The sequence below is a fragment of the Branchiostoma belcheri genome, unplaced genomic scaffold (genome assembly GCF_001625305.1).
Source record: "Branchiostoma belcheri isolate BF01 breed outbred unplaced genomic scaffold, Haploidv18h27 scaffold10, whole genome shotgun sequence".
In the NCBI taxonomy this organism is placed as follows: domain Eukaryota; kingdom Metazoa; phylum Chordata; class Leptocardii; order Amphioxiformes; family Branchiostomatidae; genus Branchiostoma; species Branchiostoma belcheri.
The window spans coordinates 5,266,293-5,290,363 of NW_017802380.1; the positions used below are offsets into that span (position 1 = coordinate 5,266,293).

Sequence of the window (24,071 nt, forward strand, 5' to 3'; positions counted from 1 at the left end):
AGACAACCTGGACCCCCCGGACAACCCGAACCCCCCAGACAACCCGAACCCCCAGACAACCCGAACCCCCCAGACAACCCGAACCCCCCAGACAACCTGGACCCCTTGAAAAACTCAGAGATCTCAGACACCACGGACAACCCAGACCCTCTGGACAACCTGGGACCTGTGGGCAACCCCCACTTGTCAACCCCACTGGACAGCCCTGACATCCCGGCCCCCCTGGACAACGTGAGCCCATTGGACCCCTTGGACACGTCAGATCCCCAGGACCCCCCCGGCAAAAGCCTTGAGTACACCAGTCTGGGTTGTTGGGAGGATAATCCTGACCGCGCCATTCCACTACTCGAGGGGAAGGATCCACGCCTATATGGTTCCTACTCAGTCCGTCAAAACCCCATTGAAAAGTGTTACCAGGTGGCACGTGATCGTGGTTTTACCATGTTTGCTGTACAGCATAGTGGGGAGTGTTTCGGGTCTGCAGATGCTCACAGCACCTACAAGAAGTACGGGCCATCCACAGGATGTGCAGCAGACGGCGAAGGCGGGCCTTGGGCAAGTGAGGTCTACCAGATTACAGGTCAGACTCCTGTAAATGCTGTTGATACCAAAGGAGTGAACTTTTTACCATACAAAAAATACAAACATAAAATACAACATGGCATATTTACCATATACCAATACACCATGTTTTATTACCAAGAAAAGACATATTCCGAAGTAAAATGTGCAAAAATTTGGTTTTCCTAATCCTAGACAAATATTTGAGAGCGCCAGACTTGGTGCATATGAAACACTAGTTATTCTATGGAACATTTCAAAGACTGTGTGATAACCCTATGTGATATGGCTAATTATCACATGAATCAAACATTATCAAGGCCCAGGTATGAGATAAATATGCATTTATGCTCAGTTCAAGTCATGTTCCTTCTATCTTTCAGTAGCTGCGAGCAAATTCTACCTCCATGCTCGGAGCAAAGGCTGCCAAGTAGGATACAAACTCCTTGCTGGGACCTGCTTCAAGCTCAATCACTGGCCAATGCCCTACGACAATGCCAAGATAGCCTGTGAGAGGGAAGGAGCGAGACTAGCCATGCCTAAGACCAAAGAACTAGATGACGTTGTGAGAAACCTGGTCCGCACAGAAGGACGACAAGACCTGTGCTACTGGATCGGCATGAGGGATATGAAGCGTGGGCTTTTTCGAAAAGGCCACTGGCAATGGGAAGATGGGTCTACTCTGGGCGACTACAAGGTATGTTGACATGTTTTATTTGCTGCTGATCACCTAAAAGAGCACTAGAAACTAGAATCCCATGTTTGCTTGTATCAAATGCAGAAACTACTTTTTTCTTGAAGTCAGTTTTTATAAGTGTTATTCAACATCCTACATAATTTCATATGCTTTATATCATTGTAGAAGTACTTTATATAAATTATGCTTATTCTTTTAATCAAACAGGGATGGAATCCAAGCGAGCCATTGGACTACTTATACACATGGGCAACTACTGTTAAGCTGTGTGTGCAGTACTGGTCAGGTCCCACTGGTTCTCCCAAGTGGGACGACACTAAGTGTGCCAGAAAGCGGGGGTCTGTCTGTCAGGCCCCTCAGTTATAACTGGGGAAAAGGTCAACAAAACATGCTGACATCAGTTGAGCAATGCCATTCCTTTATCAGTAAAGCCTGTTTAGATGTGAAAATAAAATCTCACCTGAACTATGACTACATCTATCCATACTTTGTCAGTTTAAGTGAAATTTGTATTTATTTACCTACTAGTATTATTTGTTATTATGTGAAGTGCCATTTCCATTTAAGTTTTGAACAAAATGGTCCTGATTATATATACTACAAAAAAGTTGATACATTCTGTACTTAGGTCTTATTTGAGGCCTTGATTTGTGGCTATACCTGTTTGCTTTTATTGTATCTATTGTAAATTAAATTGGATAGATTGACATTATTTTCAGGTTGGAAAACAAGCCATTTTTTTTAAAACTACAGTTGCATGTACACACATGTTATTTTAGGTGAATACAACCACATCTGTATCTGTATAGCCAGTAACCACCCTTTATATACATGCAGTTGTGATATTTAGCATCTTATGCTAGAACAACATTAATAATAAATTGTGTTGTGAGTCAAGGTGCGGTATCTTGTACATGTATCCTCAACAGTGATTAGTGTAGCTCTTTTTGGAAGAAGACACACTAAATGAATGTAAAGCCATCATTTATGATGATGTTGTGCAATGCCTTTATTAGCAATGTTGTTCAATACTTGAACTGGTACTATTTTGTGATACAGTGTATTAGTACAGTATGTATCTTCCAGGACACTTCTTACAAGTGAATACACAAAAATGTATAGGCACAGCCCCCTCCAATTGCTCACTAGCTGGGAAGCTTTTAATATCATTGATTTATTGCCTGGCCCTGTGAGAGACCGCAATGCCTGTCACTGCACTGAAAATGTGAACTGATGTTCTTGATGTACATGTATCACTTTGAAGTATGCTAAACAAGCATGTTAACAATGTAAGAATAATACACACACGGTAGCATTTTTAAATAAAATGTGAAAACACCAATACACTGTTGGTTCTATTCTATTTTGATATGGTTCCCACAATTTCCCTGTCAATTAAGTAAGCAAATATGAACCTGGAACTGTCTCTGCTGGACAAGCATACAGACAAACCCACCCAAAACAATATTTCCTTAGTTGGAGGTAACTACTGATCATGATGACTACAGATGCAGTCATTCTGAAAAAAGATGTTTGCTGTTAGCTAGCGCATCAGCAGAACGTACTGCACCTGCGCGAAACCCGTAATGTGCTGTACATAGCACTTCAGCAGAACGTCTCATATAAGATTTTACTGCATATAAGGTTAACATCCTGTCTGTAGTTTCCAAATGTTCTGTCGGAAAAGATATCTTCTGCAACAGGCAAAATTCTGATGCAACGTTGACCAAAAATCCAACGAAAACCATGAAAAACGGGGTTTTTGCACAGGCACAGTACGTTCTGATGACATGCTGTGTTAGCCATACATAACAAAATCATCATCAATAACTTACCCACATGAAAAGCCCATCACACTGGACCGTCTCTCACCTGCCAACGGCTGCGGAGAAGTCCTCTCCTGCTGCTATGGCGACCACCAGTTTCCCCGACAACACGTGTACGACCTTGGGAATGACGACCTCTGACCTGCCCCCGTGTCCCAGCTGTCCACAGTTGTTCATGCCCCAGGAGAATACCTCACCTGAACAGCACAGACAGGAACAGCACAAATGGTTCAGAGGGTAACAAGGTAGTTTATGGGTGATTTTGTGGTTTGTGTTGTAGGATGTAAAGCTGGAGGGTCCCGTATTTAAGGAGACCCACACCCATGACAGCTCGAGAACCTTATACTTTTATAATTAATTATTAAAACAAAAATTATACAAGCAACAGTTAGATCAGCTTCTATTACATACTTTATACAAATTTTTGTATCTTGATGTTTTTGTAGATGATTACACATATAACATACATCATATCAGACCTTACAATTCTATAAGCTGCATGAAGTGAGGAAATCAGTGTTGCGTGTTTACCTGTGGTGCTTAACAGCAGGTTGTGTACAGCCCCGGCTGCCACCTGCCTGATCCTCCCCTCCACCCTACACTGTACCCACACAGGCTTGAACAGCTCCCCTGACAGGCCCATGGCATGTTTGGCAGGGCTCTGTGTGTAGGAGGTGCTGGCCCGCGCCTGCCGACGACTGTTCTGTAGGTACTGCTTCCAGACTTGGGGGTGTCGACCAAACGTGTACACCTGCTGACTGGATGTCACCACCACCTGAATGTGATGGAAATCTTTCACTTGTCGTGGCTTTAGACAAATAATTGTACCTGCTACATGTATCTTTGTGTATTTGTTTGAGCCTCATTTAGTCATTTTATTTATATATTATTAATGAAATACTCAGTCAATCTAAGTCTGCTGGCAGCTTTTTTAATGATTGAGGTTGCCATGATCAGACAGAAGTCAGACAGAATAGAACAAGATACAGGTTACATGATTGAAGTCCTAACAAATCCCTAATAGTTGTAACAGGGCCCAAAATACTTACTATGTGGAATGTACATGTTGCTTGTTTGGCCACTTCTGTTTAATAATTACTAAAAAAATTGAATTTTTGAAGGTGTTGATAACATGTGACAATACTTACCGTGTGGAAGAGTCCACAGGCAACTATGGTGACTTTACCCATAATCCCCTGCACCCTCTGGGGGAGGCTGACTTTGTCTGTAGCGCCGTGTCCCAACTGGCCATGGAGACCACATCCAAACGTAAAGACCTCCCCACTCCTGTACAAATAAAATACAAGTCAGAACACCAGTTTGGATGCTTTCGCACAGACACAAGAACATACATAATAAATACCAAATGATGTACAATCTTGCAGACAAATTGGACAGAATTGTTAAGATGTTACTGATTGCTTGGTATAAAATAACAGGCTTCTTGTTCAACCTACTAGTTTTTTTTATCTTTGCTTCAACAAATACAGACCTAGCCTGTGTTACACAATCTCTTTCTGTCAGGGACTGATTAATAATGAGTACTTCTCCCTGAGAGCTTATGGCTACAACTCTAACACTTTCCAATAGGAGCACAGGGTTCTTTATCACTATGCAAATCATCCAACAGGACCTCAGTATTCTCTGTCACTATAGAAGGGCTGCTAGAAGTGTGATGTAGTCAGGCTCATACAGACCTGTTGAGTACTGCGGTGTGAGCGTACCCAGTGGTGACCTGGACAGTGTTCTGTAGTCCGGCCACCAGGTGGGGTTTGTTCAGGTTCTCTGCATTCCCCTGACCCAGCTGGCCATGTACACCCCACCCCCACGTCCACACCCTGCCACAACAACAGCAAGTATGAGCTAGTTCACAGTTCCAACTATGGTGACAGGAGTCTAAATCCCTCCTGCTATAAAATTACAACATGATGTAACCCAACACTAGTTACCATGGTGACAGAAGTCTGGTTCAGGTCATTGGCCTTATTTGTTTGGAGAAGAAGAAGAAACAAAGCAAAAACAATATGTATACATAGCTATGTATGCATGGTATGGATCATATCCACAGATGGTTGATATGTCAAGGTTGAAGGCCTCTGATACATAAACATGAATAAACAGAATCAGATGCATTTTGTTTATGTCTCATGTGCCTTCTACTTTGACATACATGTACATGTATTACTCACAATGCATCATGTGCAGTTGGACATGAACCTGCTCATTGCAGCATTTGTCAAGATATAATATAAGCCATATATGCACTTTTTGATTATTCATTTCATGTAATAGTTTGCTTCATATTTCTGAACCATACTGAAAAATTTGATTCATGATTACTACAGGCAAATATTTACCAGGCAGCAAAACAAGAAGTATCATCAGTTATGAACATAAATCCAGACGCACAACCTTCCCTCCCCATCCAGGGCTGCAGAATGGTACTGTCCTGTTGTCACGGCGACACAGAATACATCCTTCAGCTGGGTGACCAGGGTTGGGTGGGTCTGTCTGTCCCAGTCTCCCAGACCCAGCTGCCCATAGGTGGATGAACCCCACGCATAGACCTGCTATAATTATAATGGAGTGAGCCTCATAAGCAGAAGAAAGGTAGAAGAAAAGATCTGATGAAAGTGCAAAAAATGAATAATAACATTAAATCAGAGATTTCGGACTTCCGGGGAGTATTTGGGGCTTTTGAAACCTTACAGTTCAAAGATCTTGTTTATATGGTGTACTTTAATCAGACATTACACGAGCTCCAAAACAGGCTCAAAATCCCCTTCCAAAAAAGTGTGGTGTTACCCTTTAGCCCCAATCCTACAGTGGACAACAGCCGTTCAAAATACATGAAGATGACAGCACAACTGTCAAATTATTCTATTTCAATACCTTAAGGTACAGATCTAATAAAAAAATGGAATCATCTGGACCCCAATAACTAACCATATAGCGAAAACCCTCTGTGAGTTATAGCTGCAAACACACATACGAAGATCAACGCTATACCTTCTGGAGGTAACAACTCTAACCTACCCCATTCTGACCCAGTGCGAGTGTATGGTCCTGTCCACATGACACAGACATGACCTGTACCCGCTGTATGGACAGGGTCTCCACCCGCATGGGCGGCACGTACCCACTGTCCCCCAGCAGCTGCCCATGGCCCAGTCTGCCCTGGTGGGCCTTCCCCCACGTGTACACTCCCTCCTCTGGGGTAGAAACACAGAATATAAGCAATCATTCCTTGACAAAGACTGGAGATGTACAACAATTTTGGGTGAGCCCAATTTCTTGTGTTAGAAATTACAGTTAACTAGCTTCGTGACGTAAAAGTTTGTTGCAAATTCTTTCCTAAGAAAACTGACCTGTTAAAAGTGCAGCGTGCTGTTGTCCACAGGAGACCACAGCTGCCTGTGAAAATGGAGGTTTCCGTTTTACAGGCACCTCATCAGCTGTCTCTGGGCCACCCTTTTCACAATGGTGGTCTCTCCTAGTACATACAACAAAATGTACACATTGTATACATTTATGTCAATGATGAATAAAAGTGATCTTGTTCTCACAAACTCAATGTCTGCATGGAAATTGTGATCTGGTTTAAGCTAGGAATGTGTTAGGAATGCCCTGGACTTACCCAATTTACAAATCCTATATTTTAAGTCAAACCATTGATCATGATTCAAAGCTGAATTGAAGCTGAAAAAGTTCTGACTCTACCCTGATACATGATACTTGAGGCAATTTCTAAAAGATTGTGAATGTATAAAATGCAAAATGTATACTATTAGGTGATATGCAGCTTCACCTGTAGTTGAGCACAATAAGTACATAGAGGAAGAACTGGACCAGCTCTCGAGCATTGGCTGCCCGGCTGCCTCTGTCTGGATGGGACTGGTCACTGTCCAGACTACTGATCGATATGACACTGGACGAAGAGGTGGTTCTGAGGCAAACAAACAAAGAGAAGAAATCATGTTACCTTTGGAACACGAGTACCATACTAGCCACATTTTATCTTGTGCATAAATTACAGAAAGCCCAACATGACCATTGTAAGATATAAAACGCTACTTAAGCCAGGTGACCAAACCTATTTTAGCAGCCAAGTCCCTTTAGTCTTCTCCTATTTGAGGAGAGGACGAAAGAGACTCAGCAGCTAAAATAGGTTTGGTGCCAAGACAAGTGCTATGGTGGGCCATGAGGAAGCTGGGTGTAGAAGAGTGGGTCATCAGGGTTGTACAAGCCATGTACAGACATGCTGCATCATGTGTACGTGTGAATGGCAGCTACAGCTCTGAGTTCGAGGTCAAGGTCGGAGTTCACCAAGGGTCTGTGCTCAGCCCACTGCTGTTCATCATTGTCATGGAGGCACTGTCCAGGGAGTTTAGGACTGGTTGCCCCTGGGAGATGCTGTATGCTGATGACTTGATGTTAGCTGCAGAGTCCCTTGAGGAGCTGGGGCGAAGGTTCAGCTGCTGGAAGAACAGCATGGGGTCACGCGGCCTGAGAGTGAACACAGGGAAGACCATGGTCCTCCACAGCACACATGCCCACTCCATGCCTGTAAAGGAGTCCGGGAAGTTCCCTTGTGGTGTTTGTAGGAGGGGCGTCGGCACGAACTCCATCTTCTGTGGAAAGTGTCGACACTGGATCCATAAACGGTGCACAAACATCAAGGGCAGTCTCAAGGAAGACACCAACTTCAGATGCAGGAGGTGTACTAGTGGACCCACCACAGCCCCTGAAACACCCACAGAACAAGTGACAGTTGGCACTGAAAACCTCAAAGTAGTTCCCACCTTCTGCTACCTGGGAGACATGATAAGCCAGTCTGGAGGCTGCTCTGATGCAGTGACTGCCAGGATTAAGTCGGCCTGGAAAAGCTTCCACGAGCTTCTCCCAATCCTCACTAACAGCTACATACCTCTTAAAAACCGTGGGCATGTCTTCAACTCCTGTGTCAGAAGCGTCTTACTCTACGCTTCGGAGACATGGCCCGTGACAGCAGAGGACATGAAGAGACTGGCACGGAGCGACAGGGCCATGGTAAGATGGATTTGCTCCAGGAGACTGGCAGACTGCCAGTCAACTGAACAGCTTCGTAGGCGGCTTGGAGTCCATAACATTCAGGACACAGTTAGGTACAACAGACTCAGATGGTACGGCCACCTCCAGAGAATGGACAGGGACAGATGGCCAAAGAGGATCCTCACACTGGATGTGGAGGGTCCAAACCCCCGTGGCCGCCCCAGAAGAAAATGGTATGACAACGTACGGGAGGACTTCCACCACCTGAACCTAGATAAAATTGACCCACAGGACAGAGGCAAGTGGCGTGCTGCCATCAAGCCCCAGATGTATTGTGCAAGCACGTCTAACCCTCGGAAGACGGGGAACAACAGACGATAAACCGGACAGTGAGTGAGTGTGTGAGTCACCTGGCTAGAGTCACTTCTGAATTTGGCAATTGCCTGAAACAGTCATCAAAACCACACATTTGAGTCTTTATTTATTATATGATTGGTACACTGACCTGTGCCTGGCCCTTGCCATGTGAAGAGCCCTGGACACTACAGATTTGGAGGGGTCGAACAGCCTGGCTAGACTCAGCAGTGTGCTGTCCTCAAGCTGGGGGAGACAGGAGGACAGCATGCCTAGGGCAGGGGGTTCAAAGCATGTTGTAGTTTTTGCAGGGTATGAAGTTGAAACTGTTGAAACAATTCTGGAGTACAATGGTAAAGTTTCCATGCATTTTCAGACAATGCCTTACCTGTGTGAGCCAGTGCCATGTCAGGTGTAGTCAGCAGTACCCTCACCATCTCCCCTGAAGGCAGGGCCTTGAGGAAGGCACCTGCGGCAGCTGTACAGATGGCCGGGCCATAATCTTTACTCAGCAGGTCTGACAGGATGGTCCCAGGCAGGTGCAGGATGCCCTGGTGGGCCAGCAGCTCCAGTGCTGTAGGCACCAGGGCACGGGCCTAGGCAAAGTAATACAGAAGCTCCTCCTGGTGATCTTATCACAAATTACAGGGCATTATTCTAATGAACATGATATATTCTAATAATATGTACCTTACTATGTAGTGTTAATAAGAGGCATGTTTTGGCCAAAATTGTTCGTACTTTTTAGAAGAAAATTTCCAATTGCATGCAAGTTGGGTGAGTTACAGCTACTTGTCACCTCACCTTAGCTACCTCAAACAGCAGCTGGTGCAGGCCCTGCGAGGCTAACAGCTGCAGTGCTGCCTGCTCGTCATAGTGGAAGTTATCCATGAGGAACTCCCGGAAACTCTCCACGATGGCTGGTCTGTCCGGGTGCTGCAGGAGCTGCTGAGTGTAACAGTGCAGGGCACAGTCACACAGCTGCTTCTCCTCTTTAGCTGGCAGCTCTCCTGGCTTACTCAGCACCTGGGGACAATAGACCAGGATGTAGGATCGGCCTATAGGAGAGCTCAGATGGATAGCAGACCAGCCCCTCCAACTCTGTCCTGCCACTTTCTACATAATGTAACTCAACACCACAGGGTGTCTGCTATAGAATACCAGTTACAATGGTGACAGTAGTCTGGTCCAGGTCATGGAAGAAGAAGACAAAGAAGAAGAAACAGAGCTAAAACATATGGTTACCTTCAATGAAGGTAAACAGAATAACTAGGGTAGTGCCTGACTATTCAAAGATGCCCAATCATGTGTGATGAGGACAAACCTGCTTCAGATGTGTCATGACCTCAGTCATGTGACCATACTGTGCCAGCTTCTTGATGCGCTTGCTGTGCGGGGCCTTGGACAGCTGGTACAGCTTCACAGCCTGTACAACCTCTCCCTTCGACAGCATGCAGTCAGCTGACACCTGAACAGCAAACAGAATTATTAGGATATAGGGATAGGCTCTTCAAATACTGTGCCCTAGACACTGTGGAGTAACAACCCACTGCCCATATGGCCTCAAAAAGGCTATTTACCTAGAAGTTTCCTTTAAGTAATTCAGCCAATCTCAACAATCTTTTAATAGGCCCTTTCATTGCATACAACGTAAGGTCCATTGTAGGCCATTGTATTTCTTGGGTTTCCTCTACAATTTCAGCAAGCCTAAATCCATCGTCTATTGCCCACCTCATCGTCAAATTGCCTACCTCATATAACATGTTCATATCCAGCCCTAGAGTGATGCCCAGTTTCTCAGCTGATGCTGTGTCTCCTGCTGTTACAGCAAGGTCAAGGAACAGCTGCTCTGGGACTGTCCTGTGTGAAAAACAAATCAAAACCAAATTGGAATCAAAGTGGGATCAAAATTAAATAACCGTAACCTTGCAGGGTTCAAAATACTTTTTCTGCATGCCTGTACTGGTGCAGGTAACATTACACCTGCACCAGACAAATTTTACCTAAATCACTCAGAATTTACAAAGTACAGATCATACTAAAAACTGCTCAGAAACCATTGTCATTTCTTTTATGCTTCATAAGTTGTAACAGTCAATGCATACACCTACATGTAGTTCTGCATCATAAGTACAAAAAAAAAGAAATCAAAAGTACCTGGGTCTACACTCATACACTCCTGCTGAAGTCACAACAACACATCCCTCCAAAAGAGTTCCCTGTGAAAAGTCTATCTGGGTCATGTCTACCTCTGATTGGTCAACATTCACGGCACTAGAGGGAGAAGCCTTGGCTGATTGGCTGGCTAGAGCACCCTTTTCTTCTGATTGGTTGCTGCCATGAATCCTGTCCTGTGATTGGCTGTGAAGACTATCCAGTTTGTTCAGGAGATCAGGGGGGAAAGTTTTCCTGTACAGTGCAAGGACCTGCTCATGTGGAGGGAGGGGGAAGGACTGCAGGATGGAGTGCAAGTTGGTTTCCTCTGTCTGTGCCTCCTCTGCTGATGTCTCGGACATCTGGTTGGATACTATATTCAACTTTACCTGAAGAAACAATATCAATATACTCTAATACATGTACAATACATGTTGATAAAGGTTAGACATCTAAGTAATGAGACACAAAAGAAAACTGTTACTCAAGCAACTTGATAGTCTAGGATTTTATTGATAAAAGATTGACACAAATGCAGTGGCCATACAGTGTGGAAGGTATAACAACACCTCTCGACTACACAGAATGTGATAATTACATGAAATGATTTTTAAAAGCTTGTACCCAGTCCTTTTAGCATTAGAGAGATCTAAAGGGAGTTTTTTTAATCCCCACTGTTATAAACTTACTACAAATCCATGTAAGGACTGTAGCTGTAACAAGGTAGGATAGTTTCATGTGTACCTGTGTGTCCCTGGCTGCTGTGGTGACAAACATGAGTCTGTCTGTGAGCAGGATGTGTGAGGAGTCGTGAGGTAGTCTGTACACATACAGGGCTGACCTCTGTAAACCACTGTCATATACCTGTGGAACAGAATACCAGTAACAACTATACTCTCTTTAGAATAACCGTACAAGTGCATGCAATAAATGTATTCCGAAAGTGTGTTGTTTTTTACCTGTGTACAAAAGTTTTGTTTTCCACATGCTAGGCAGGTTGGGGACACTGGCAGGAAGTTAGTCCAAAGGTCCCAGACAAGGTTGTCTTATTTCCAGTGTCTTCAGTAGACTACAGCCCTTACATTGTGTTGTACCTTACACACAGCCCTTACCTTACACACAGCCCTTACCTTACATACAGCCCTTACCTTACACACAGCCCTTACTTACACACAGCCCTTACCTTACACACAGCCCTTACCTTACACACAGGTCTTACCTTACACATAGCCCTTACCTTACACACAGCCCTTACTTACACACAGCCCTTACCTTACACACAGCCCTTACCTTACACACAGCCCTGCTCCTGTCCTGTGCCATGAGCAGGCTACAGCCCTTGGCCTGCTGGGCAGACAGTCTGACATCATCAGTGAACTGGCTCAGCACCTTTGGAGCAAACTCAGGACGTGGTTCATCTGTGTGCAGAAAGCTGGGGAGGAGGGAGTGTGTGATGTAAGTCCCACTTCTTAAGCTTGAAGAGTGGTAAAATATATATTAACAGGATTGAAAGGAAAGGCATCAGAATATGTCACTACATAAATCCAAAAAGCTTAAGATTTCTACCGAGATACTAGTATAGGGTGGTTCAAACCGGGTACAGTACCTGTCTATAGCGTCCACCATCTCGAAGCCCAGCCCCGAGGCGGTCCCCGGGGACTCAGGCAAGATGGAGGAGCGCTGCTCCAGCAGGAGTCTCCACTGGATACCTGACTGAGTCTGGACCTGGCAGGGAGATATCACAATATATACAGGATTGTACAGACTGTTTCACAGAACATTGGATGCCATGGTCGACATGACATTATCCATTATTGTGACATTGTACAAAGAATGGAATCATGGATGGTTGTACATGGTTCTCTACAAGTTAGTGTACTGCGGAGTGGTTGTCATGGTTACCTAGAAGGTGTACTGTAGAGTGATTGTCAAGGTTACGTATGAGCAGGTGTACAGTAGAGTGGTTGTCATGGTTACCTACCAGCAAGTGTAATGTAGAGTGGTTGTCATGGTTACCTACCAGCAGGTGTACAGTAGAGTGGTTGTCATGGTTACCTACCAGCAGTTGTACTGTAGAGTGGTTGTCATGGTTACCTACGAGCAAGTGTAATGTAGAGTGGTTGTCATGGTTACCTACCAGCAGGTGTACTGTAGAGTGGTTGTCATGGTTACCTACCAGCAGGTGTACTGTAGAGTGGTTGTCGTCCCTGACGAGGTCCATTGTTACCACATGTTCCCTGACCTGTGCAGAGCCCACCTCTCTCCCCAGTATCAGGTCTACAAACACCAGTTCTCCTATCTGGAGGTGGGAAACAATATCCAATGACAAAACAAAACAAAACAGTAAGTAGGCATGACATTGAAAGACTACAAAACGACTGCTCTGTTATGATACTATACATGTAGTTAATAGACTCTAAATGGCATCTTACACTGTTATCAAATGACTACAAAACGACTGCTCTGTTATGATACTATACATGTAGTTAATAGACTCTAAATGGCATCTTACACTGTTATCAAATGACTACAAAACGACTGCTCTGTTATGATACTATACATGTAGTTAATAGACTCTAAATGGCATCTTACACTGTTATCAAATGACTACAAAACGACTGCTCTGTTATGATACTATACATGTAGTTAATAGACTCTAAATGGCATCTTACACTGTTATCAAATGACTACAAAACAACTGCTCTGTTATGATACTATACATGTAGTTAATAGACTCTAAATGGCAGCTTACACTGTTATCAAATGACATTCAGGAGTTTTCTCATACCAGCATCACTTAATCACAGCAGCCTTAATTGAACAACTCTGTGCCTCACCTCAGTGCCAATAATGGCAACCTGTTTATCATCAAAGGTGTACCACCACACAATGCAGGTAGGGGGAGCTGCAAGAATGGTAAGAAAAAATATCAGTCTCCTAAGACTGCAGCTAATAATTGTCACAATAGCACATTCTGACATTGCATCTGACATTGGTAAGTTATTCAGTCTCAGTTCTCAGAAAACACTGCTTGTATTCAAGATAGCAAAGCCTGATAAGGAAAGGACAAGACAATGTGAAGTAGGATGGATTTTACCATGTCTGACAGTTGGTTTGACCTCTGTGACGTCATCCTTGTTCCACAGAACTTTGACAGCAGCAGACGGATCCTGTACAGGAAGGGAAATATGTGAAAAATAATCACATTTTATCATGTCTTTGTGAAGCAGGCATCCCCATTCTATCTATCCAAACAAGAAATCAGAGACTTCAGACTTCCAGACAGTATTTGGCATTTTCGTGACCTTCAAGTTCACCCCATTTCCCTGTGTCTGACCTCCTGTCATCTTCCCCACCCATGTGCTGTCAACCTACAGTACTCTGTCCAGGCAGACACCCAAACCCACAGCTCCCACAGCTCAGGTAGCCTGGTTACGAAACCTATTTCAGCTGTTTCTTTTGTTCTATTAGAGCTGAATTAGGTTTGGTAACCAGGCTACAGGTAAGCTATGTAAAGAGTACCTTGGTACCTGGAATTAACAAACCACCTCGGTATTTGCTACAAGTAGTCAGAAAGCCTCTAAACAAAACCAACACAGTTATGAGAAAGTTCCTAACCAGCAGGAGTAAAGCTGGGAAACACCCTCTCACACCGGCACACCAGCCATGTCCTGTCAACCAACTGTCTGGCAAACCAAGGATACACACAAACCCACCAGGAGAAGTAAAGCTGGGATGATGTACAGGTACCCTCTGACACTGGCACACACCAGCCATGTCCCCCGTGGGTCCAGTGCCATGGCCCGGATGGCCTTGCCTGGGTGCTGAAACCATGGCAGCTGCCGGGTGTTCACTTTCCTCCCCTCAACAATGTGCTGAAGTAACAGGAACCCTTCAGGAAGAGAATCAAAACACAACTATTAAATCTTACCATGGAGGTTAGACCACTCCTTGATCTTACTGTTCATCTGCAAATAGATAAACTTTCCACAGCATCAGTTTCTAATCTATATTGACCTACTTTCTGACAGATCATTATTCAACCCTGAAGTAGATACATGTAGTTGACAATAGGTGAGCCATGAGCGATGAGATTATAAGAGTCTCCAATGAAAATGCTTCCATCTTCATCATTATACTAATAGGTTATATTTTTAAAATGATGTGATGTTGATTATACAATTGCCAAGATTATACATTGCAGATGTTACACTATGTTTGATGATATATTACCATGCACTCTATCATAATAATAGCACACCCTTAGTCTGGATTAAAACACCTTATACAAATGTACATGTAATCTTATTATGAATCAATCATTTATACCATTGCATCCAATAACTGTCAATCAATTAATCATTAACATCATGCATTGAAGTGCATCACTTCACAAAGAACTGTACACAATTATTTTGAATGACAATGTAAAAGAAGCAGTCTGCAAAGTATAGTCTCAAAGCTGCTTATAAAAATCAAAGCTGTTAACGTTACTAAGATGTTTATGAAATCGACTGATATCTGCGTTATATAATGTTACCATTATCACACAGCAGCACAAGTAGGGCCCTCTTCCCCTCCTGCCACCAGTCACTCAGCCGGACGGAAGAGCCGCTGGACCCGGGAACGCCCCTCTTGGGCGCCGCTGGGCGAGTCCTGAGCTGGCTGACCACTTCAAAAAGTGGGGTCTTCATGTCTGCGTCGAAAAAGTTCCTCGAAAAGTGTTTGTTCGACTCATTGCTGGTCGCAAACGGTGCAAGAAGAGGTGAGAAATCGGTGAAAAAGTTGATGTGAAACCATCACAACTATTACTGAACTTTGACCTTGACCCCAGGATGCAACGCGAATAGGAGTATTTTGCATGGCGGGAAACGAACCAATCACATCTCAGTGTGCGGACACTTCCAGCCAGTCCACGGGCAGATTCCTCATGAGATTTGCATAAAATGCGGTCTTCTGGGCCAATTGCCGCGCAGTGTGCTGCAACAATCGGTACAGAAGTAACTCAACGTGCAGCACATGGCGGACGGGGGATTTCTGTAAAAACAAAGCCGCACATCTCGACGATTTTTGCTTGAAATTCGGGTGTTTTTGTAAAATTTCGGACTCCAGGCTACCCTGCCCAGCAACCATGGGTGTCCAAGGCCTGCAGGATTATATCGAAGCCCACTGCCAACGCGCCTGTGTCAGCGTAGAGCTGCAGCGAATCGCTCGGGGGAGGGTCGGCAAGCGCCCGCCCAACGCGCCTCTCTGTCTCGTGGTGGATGCCGAGAACTGCCTGCACCGGCTCTATGGAGGGAGCTTCCGCGACTGGGTGTGCGGGGGGCAGTGGAACGAGATGCTGGCCTTCATAGGAGCCCTGACCAGAGCCTGTCATGCCGCCAACATCGAGCTGGTGGTCTGCTTCAATGGCGCCGTGGAAAAACCACGCCTGCCCGAGTGGATCAAGCGCCAAAACAATAACAGGTCATTTATCAACCCATTCTCATTCTGACAAGACTGCTGTGTGTATTTATTTGTTCTCCTGAAACGTAACACGTGTAGGATTGGTGTAAAAACACTTCTGTAGTAAGATTTGAGGTTGTCAATGGACGGCGATGTTGCATGTTGAAGCGACACACCGCCGCTTCTGTTGTGGCAAAATCGTGACAAGTCGCAAGTGTCGGTGCAGACGCGGTATTACTCATGCAGACCGCACAGTGACACACCTATAATCTCCCCTCATGATTAGATTCCGTGTCTAAACAGACGACAACGTCACGTAGTCCGTAATAGGACGCCCGGGAGACGCGGGCCGATTTACATGATAGATTCCCAGAATGCATGGGTGGAACTTGGATGTGATTGAACGTAGCAGATAAACATCTGACAGGGCGGGTACAAAACTACAGAGAAGGAATTTCTTAGAAACCAAGAAAAAAATGTCATCAAATTGTTCGTGCGATGTCTATCATTGAAAGCTAGTAGTGATGGTCTTCTATACCCTTGATCAGTCTACATACATGTGAAAATGATGTGAATCCAGTTCATACTTTTGTCCACATCACCTCGCCAGACTTCCTGTTGATCATGATCAGGTTTGACTGATGGTTTACATAATGATACCCCGTGGAAATGAATGACACCATGTGTGATTCATATTGATGAAAGGTAAAACTCTGCCAGATAGACATTGAAAAACAGAGCTGCTGTGACAAGAGAAATGAATTATATACAAAATCAGATATTTTGAACAAGATCATTGCAAACTTGCCATATTATATAGTAGGTGGTGGCATATTGACTCAACCAGAATGGCGCAACCTGTTGATTATTGATTCATCTACAATAGTAGTAATTGGGCAAGTAATTAACTAAATGTTAATGACATGGAAGAAATTGTTTACACGGTACAAACTATCTCTTTGATAGTGATTGAATCTTGTGCAGTCAAGGCAAATATTTCTCTGCATCCAGGTCTAGGACATAAACATAAACACATGGTATTTATTTAATGATGAAAAAAACAGATGCATTGCTCCAAATTTGGTAACATATGACATTGTGGTACAGATTTCAAACTTCAAAATACTGCATGAGTAAAGGAAAAACGTTTTTAAAGTCATCATCTCTTTTGAAAAGGGCAAACCAATTTATCCCCATGGTTGGCACCCTGGTTTAGACAAGGCTCTCCTTAGGTAAAAAGTAATCTCAAAGAAGATCTTTTGGTGGCTGCAAGACAGTATCAAGTTTGCAAGACAGTATCAAATTGGCAAGACAGTATCAATTTGCCACCCAAAAGCACGCATGAAGAAAGATACCAGCTTAAATTGAAAGCCCAATATAAACTCCTTAATATGTCAAGGCCAAAATCTCTGCTTGGAGAGTAGGTCAAAAGGCAAATTGAGATAAATGAAAACTGCTCTTACCTTTACTATATCATAATCATAGTAAACTAGGATGTGTCAACAAAGTCTTGTTTTGGCTAGCAAACACATCAAAACTTAGACAACGGGGACAGTCTTTGTTACTTTTTCAATAAACATTAAGTGGGGGGGGTTCTCGTGTGATGCAGGGTTTTGTAAGATGACAATATGCTCACATCGCACGCTAAGTCCTGTTTTTCAAGTGTGAGATTTAGAGTTTTCAAATGCAGACATACACACCTTAATGGTGGGCACACCTACGTCTAAATCTGTAATCCCTTTCCACTGACAGCCATTATTTACCACCACCCTTGGCCATGCATGAGGTTTTGATAAGACCTGAAGCTGTCTGACAGCTTGCAGTTAGTACACATAAAAACTACCATTTTACCTACAATTGACTCTAAGCAGGTTGACTAAATTTTTTTGAAAACACAACCTACATTCCAAGTGTGCCTCATTATCAAGATCCAAGCTAATTCACTGTTGCTTAATGTGTGGGGACCTAGTTACTGTGTCATTGACCTACGTACATGTACCACATTTGGTGTGTCTGGGCACTCAGAGTTTACTGTCCTACTTTTAATGGTGACCTGTGCTATGAGGATGAGCTGCCCATTCTAGGTGCCCATATAACATACAGATAGACAGTAATCGATGCACGTTTAGACCTCAGGTGGGGTCGTTGACATTCAAAAGCCCTTACTCCTAGTATATTGTTAGTCATGAAACTTTCGCAGTGGTTTAATTTTTTTGGCGACCTCTGGCACTGCGAATGTCTCCTTTGTGTATGACTAGTCTATTACAGAATTGTTTCAACTGCAAATCTAAAAATACTGCAAAAACAATACCCATCTTTTACTGCAAAGTAAAACCTCCACGGAAGTAAGTGAAATTACAGTGTATCATATGTCACCGTCATGTATTTCATAGCTCTCGTTTTCCTCCACTACCATATGATAAGACAAATGTAAATATTCTTGTCTAAAGAAAAATACACAACTTGTTAAAACTTACAAGATTTTTGCTAAATTGGTATTCAGGCAACACCTGTTGCATTAGATGGTAAAATGAAGTGAACACGTTTTCAGATTTCTTCTTGATAATTTTTGATGTCTAATTTCAATATCTTATGTAGTCAGTAAAAGGATGTCTGTATATGAATCTTCTTTGTATTTTTGCTCATATCTTGTGATCTATTTTTGTCCGTGCAGGCAAACTGCCTACCAGATCTTCTGCCATCTTCACAACAAGGCCACACCCCCGCCCAAGGTGTGGTTCACACCGCCCGTCAGCTTGGCGTCATGCATCCGGCTGGCGCTGCGACACTACGGCGTCCGCTGTTACCAGTCCCTCACAGACCATCACCACGAGGTGGGGCTTGTGGATCTGTTTATGTTTACCTTGGCAAGAGGAACAGATTGTTTTTGCTCTGTTTCTTTTTTTCCAAACAAATAAAGTCAATGACCTGGACCAGACAGCTGCCACCATAGTTACTGGTGGTTTTGCAGACACCCTGTGGTGTTGGATCACATTTATGTAGCAAGTGGCAAGTCAGATGGAGGGGCTGGTCACCATGTATATATATATGAATGTGTTCCAGTAAAAATATACAGATCAGCAGTAGTTTGTTCAATGTGTAAAAATTACACATTTGCTAAATGCAAGTGTTACCTATGTTTTACTAGTAAAAATGTATAATGCACTTATTTACAATTCTACCTGGAATTTCTAATTCGAACATAAACAAACATAAATACAGTGCAATTAAAATTTAGCACAGGACTACCTCAATTGATCTTTGATAAAGTTACAACTAACTGAGGCTACACAATTACCAAGAAAAAAAGTATACAATTTTTCTCCCCAGTGTTCTCTGTTTATTAATGTTTCTAATATTAGGGAGAGAACCATCTGCTCAAATAAAGAAGGACTACTGTTTTTAGTATTATGCCAAAGGTCGAATCAAACAGATGGTAGAAGCACTTCTACTGCACGTCCCGGCATATCCATTTGATACCACAGTTTTGTAAACATGGAGGGATCATTTTTAGTTGGCAGGTCCTGTTACATGTATGTTGTGGAGTAGTGTGTAATGTAGAGTGCCTGAGGCACATGGATGATGTCTAGGGTTGTACAATAGACAATGCATATTGTTATGGTTGAATAGACGTGCTATTGCTATTGGACTATGAAAGATCAAATGAGATTAGTCACTTGTCTCAGGTAACAAGGATATAGTTTTGTTTAAGCTTACAATTTTAATTTATTCAATTCACATTTATTTTTTGAAGATTGGCTGAAAGTAATAGCTTACTCATCTAGACCCTCTTCTTACACACACAGATAAAAGAACAACAAAAGTAATGCAGTAACAACAATGAAGAGAATAGAAAGAAGCACATAAGAAATACAAATCTAAACCAGTCAAATGAAATGACCTGTACATGTCTGCCTGCAATTATTTGTGAATGGGATAATTAAGGAAGTTAATACTTAGAGGGATTAGTCCTCTGATTTTCTCCTGTATAATCGAAACCAAACCAAAGTAGGCTGTGTAAAAGAGAGTCAACATATTTTACCAAGTTTGTATTTGTACCCTAGGTGATGGCGTTTTGCCGGCAACACGAGTTCCACGGCGTGGTGGCCCGGGACTCGGACTACGCCGTCTTTGACCCACCACGGTACTTCTCGTCGGAGAAGCTGAAGCTGAGTCGTAACGGGCGCAGCCTGACGACGGTCCAGTACCTGATGGACGAGGTCGGCAAGGAGCTGGGACTCACGCCCGAGAAGCTGGTCGTGTTCGCGGCACTGCTCGGTGAGTCAGGTGGTCTGTCAGGGCTGCTCTGGGTTAACCTTCAGTCTGCCGAGGTAGCCACTTGCACCAAATTTGCATTGCTTATAGGGTGAAACAGAACTCAGGAGGTTAAACTGTTGCTGAAAATTTGTTTATGTTGAGTTCTGGATAACATGAGAGCTTGTATATTTCAATAACAGTCTGCCAGGGTACTGTACCTACTAGTAAGTGCCTAGGCCAGGAGCTGGTACATGTACCTTGCTGCCCTCCGTTAGGATTGCCTGTCTTAAGTCCTGTGTCTTTAATGACCTGTTCCTTCTACCAGTTGGTCTTCTCCTGGTTCTGGGGTTTGGAATCTCTTGGAGGTATGCCTTATAAACCAAAGGTTGTGGTGGTCCAAATGGCTAAGGATGAATTGTTCCACATCCAGTTAGGATGGATTGTTCCACATTCAGTTTAACTCTGATTTCGTCAGTTTGTATATAATCTCAAAGTGTGATGCATACAATTGTCATTTGGCATCTCATGTCTACAACAGCGTTCGTCAGTCATTTTAGACTCCTGTAGAGTCTCCTGTTTCTGTTTAATTTAGGTCAGTGTCGTGTTGTATAAACTGATACGTGGACTACATTACACAAAGACAACTGGTATCCTGTGCACTTGGCCTATATTTGACTGGGTGCCACGGACAAGATTCTATTGCCTTCATATGGGCACAAGCAGTATAACTGACGAAAAGCTTGTTATGTCAACAGACATCCCTGGTCGTTAGGTTACAAGAACTCAACTGCCTACCATCTTAAGTGTGTGGCCTTTTTTGGAAATTATTTTTCTTATTATTTATCTTAACCATGGTCTCCTCACTCCTTGTGCTTCAACGTTGACCAGGAAGGCAGAAAAACAGCCAAGAATAGACCCTACAGTATGTATGTATTCTGTAAGATACATGATTTGCATGATTCAAAAGGTCAGGTAACATATTTAGGTGATGTTTTATAGATTCGTCCTCATAAAGGCTAAATATATAGACGGACTCTGTGTCTGGAATGCCTGATCCGTGCTGGTTTTGTGTGAATATTGTTTGGGAGGCAGATTTTGTCTGGGCGGTGTGATATTTTCCTGTGTGGTTGGTTGAATGGACATGTTGTTGGTACTGTATGCAGCCCGTGGTGGTGTGCAGCCCACTGTAGTAATGTAATCGGATGAGTGAACCCAAGCAGAAAAGTAACAGATGGCAAGATTCACGGCCGCTTCCTGCACCCGTCCCTTCTGTCCTTTATCTCCACAGTATTCTACAGTTGTTGTTTTCCTACCTTGTCATGTGGCAGGCCTGTTTTTTGTAGATGTACTCTCACTACACCAAAGCTAGAACCTTCATTTTGAATGCATGTATGTGAACATGAACATGAAAACACTTCTTCTACCACTTGGTGCTTGGCGCTGCTTGCACTTACCTTCATGGACTGTTAACCATTTTAAGAGTGTTGTACAGGGAACTATATGAATAAACATGAGATATATTCTCTTCAAAATCTACTCTATCATTGCACAGTGAAGGTGTTTTCGCAAGGAGAAAACCGCATTGGCAACAGTTAAATCTAAAAATCATTTGCCATCAGTTCAATTTGACGTTGCTGTCATGACAGGGAATGGTGTGAAATATCTGAAAGGTTGGCTTGGCTCAGAAGTTGCCCATTATGTGTCAGCTATGTTCCAGGCTGGGGAGTCCTAATGGTGTATGTAGCAACAAGTTACTGTGATTCTGCCATTAAATGCAGCAGTGACTGTTTGGAATTTGTAGTTTAATGTCAGCGACATATCTAGTCTCTGTAGATGCAGTTACTAGACATAAAATAACAGCTCTGTCGGGTCCCAAATGAAATTATTCTGTTAAGAATCTGATTAATAAGATATATAGTTCAGACATAATTACTGGGATGTTTATGCCTTAACTTGAACGCTTTTTTTTTCTGCAGTCATTTTCTTCCTAGAAATGCAATACCTTAGAGTGTAATGATAATTACAGAATTTTGATTAGATTATGTTTCGCATTCATTAGCTACCAGTTAACTCTCCCCTCATTACCGGCACTAACACAGATAGTTTGATTTAATCAGGATTATTTGCATCATAGAAAGGTAGTTTTGAAACATTTCTTTGTCAGAAATTTATGAATAATTTTATTAGGTTGAATGATGTTAGAAATTGTCGGGAATTATACCTTGTAACAATGTGACCTGTGTGTTGTTATAATCATTAAAACGAACATAACAATGAGAACAGGTTGTTTTGCACGTTCTGTGCCATGCTAGCATTTCCAGTAATTAGTTTATCCCAATTGGCAGTGAGCTTGCTTGCTTTTGTTCCTGATTAGGATTGGTAATACACAGCATTAGCATACAGATGCAGGCTGTTCCGTGTCCGGAATCAGTGATGATGTAGAGATTGGATACACAGTCAGGCTCTGATTGAACAAACAGGACTGTTTTCTGGAGAAATTGTGTCTAAATCTGAGTCCAAGCTGAACATGCCATGTCCAGTTTGTAACCCATTACTGGAGCCAGGCCAAACCTGTTCTCATATATTTTACTCTTTTACAAAAGAAAACCATGCAAGTGTATACAAGTATACAACAATGTTTGGTGGATGTATCTGTTTTGAGACAAGTAGTCCAAATTTTCAATATGTGATCAGCCTTCTCAAAACAAGCCGGCTACCGGCGAAAATCGCCGCCTACTCAAATTTTTGCGCCGGCTACTTTCGTGTAAATTTTCAGAAAAACAATGTAGTCTCCATTACATTTTCTCACAAACTCCACCGGCTCATTTCTTCTGACGAACTTCAGACAATTTTCTGCTAGCTTTCTGGATCTGAAAACTGCTTCTTTCTTAGCCTCCTGTGCAGATTTCTAGTGCACGAGTCATCGTTTGCTTCTCAGCGGCCCGCGGCCAGAGCGGCCGAAACTTTACGGGGGAGGGTCTTGTTCGGGGCTCGAGTTGAATCGGCGGAGCTGTATCGCTCGAGCTAGGCGGAACTTGCTTCGTAAACTAGTTGCTCACGAAAATTTATCAAGCCGCTACCTTCCCAACTTCTCCCGGCACTAGTAGTATTCCTGCTACAAATAACTAGTACGAATCACGTCAAAAAAATATCAAGACATGTACAGAAGCGTGTTCGTATCTTTCATACACAGTTAGAAACACGAGACAAATTTTCGAAAACAAATCGCCATCAGCGAGATTTCACAGCTGTTTCATTCATCAAAAGTTCTTGTCGATCGTAAAATGATCACTCATCTGTTGTCTACACTAGTGTGTCATTTGTAGCGTAATCACGGCGAGCCAAAAATCAGCGTCAAAACTAAGAAAACCCCGGAATAAAAACGCACACTCCCCATCGCTGTACAAAAACAGGAGCTTTCGGGCGCCATCTTGTCATGAATAAGTAAGTAGCACAGCGCGATCGACGCTCTGATTGGTGAGATCGAGGTTCACCTCACATGACCTGCGTTCTGATTGGATAAGCGATATAGCCAGCAGCAGGCAGCGCGGGAAGAATTTTTCTTCGTCGATGCAGAAGAGAGACACATTTACGCTGCTTCTACGTTTTTCTACGACTACTTAGCAACATCCTATTAAAGAAATGCATAATTAAAAGAATTTTCGGGAAGATATATATTTCTCTTACGCCGATTTTGGCCTTTTTCTCGTAATATTCCTGTTCAAGGAACCCGAAGTCAGTGTACC

General features: G+C 43.2%; 2 protein-coding genes across 10 annotated transcripts in view; one reads left to right on the forward strand and one right to left on the reverse strand.

The window, feature by feature from the left end:
* Positions 1–15,428, reverse strand: part of LOC109471776 — a 23,711-nt gene extending 8,283 nt beyond the window's left edge. Inside the window, exons 1-22 of one of the 2 annotated variants that reach the window (XM_019771144.1) lie at positions 15,164–15,428; positions 14,340–14,515; positions 13,721–13,793; positions 13,461–13,528; positions 12,800–12,922; positions 12,230–12,348; positions 11,914–12,055; positions 11,368–11,487; positions 10,627–11,012; positions 10,221–10,329; positions 9,794–9,937; positions 9,274–9,495; positions 8,858–9,065; positions 8,621–8,741; positions 6,893–7,030; positions 6,453–6,577; positions 6,121–6,296; positions 5,497–5,651; positions 4,782–4,922; positions 4,233–4,371; positions 3,616–3,859; positions 3,131–3,281 (exon numbers count right to left, since the gene is read on the reverse strand). In XM_019771144.1, the coding sequence (XP_019626703.1) occupies positions 3,131–3,281; positions 3,616–3,859; positions 4,233–4,371; positions 4,782–4,922; positions 5,497–5,651; positions 6,121–6,296; positions 6,453–6,577; positions 6,893–7,030; positions 8,621–8,741; positions 8,858–9,065; positions 9,274–9,495; positions 9,794–9,937; positions 10,221–10,329; positions 10,627–11,012; positions 11,368–11,487; positions 11,914–12,055; positions 12,230–12,348; positions 12,800–12,922; positions 13,461–13,528; positions 13,721–13,793; positions 14,340–14,515; positions 15,164–15,317 (3,434 nt within the window). In that variant the 5' untranslated portion in view covers positions 15,318–15,428. Of the gene's footprint in view, positions 1–3,130; positions 3,282–3,615; positions 3,860–4,232; positions 4,372–4,781; positions 4,923–5,496; positions 5,655–6,120; positions 6,297–6,452; positions 6,578–6,892; positions 7,031–8,620; positions 8,742–8,857; positions 9,066–9,273; positions 9,496–9,793; positions 9,938–10,220; positions 10,330–10,626; positions 11,013–11,367; positions 11,488–11,913; positions 12,056–12,229; positions 12,349–12,799; positions 12,923–13,460; positions 13,529–13,720; positions 13,794–14,339; positions 14,516–15,163 lie in introns of both variants that reach the window. The other variant, XM_019771138.1, reaches the window with a different exon arrangement.
* A 178-nt stretch (positions 15,429–15,606) lies between these two features.
* LOC109471795 (constitutive coactivator of PPAR-gamma-like protein 1) overlaps positions 15,607–24,071 on the forward strand; it is a 37,133-nt gene continuing 28,668 nt past the window's right edge. For all 8 annotated transcript variants that reach the window (XM_019771153.1, XM_019771212.1, XM_019771159.1 and 5 more), the window contains exons 1-3: positions 15,607–16,089; positions 18,743–18,902; positions 20,133–20,346. In XM_019771153.1, the coding sequence (XP_019626712.1) occupies positions 15,755–16,089; positions 18,743–18,902; positions 20,133–20,346 (709 nt within the window). In that variant the 5' untranslated portion in view covers positions 15,607–15,754. The remainder of the gene's footprint in view (positions 16,090–18,742; positions 18,903–20,132; positions 20,347–24,071) is intronic.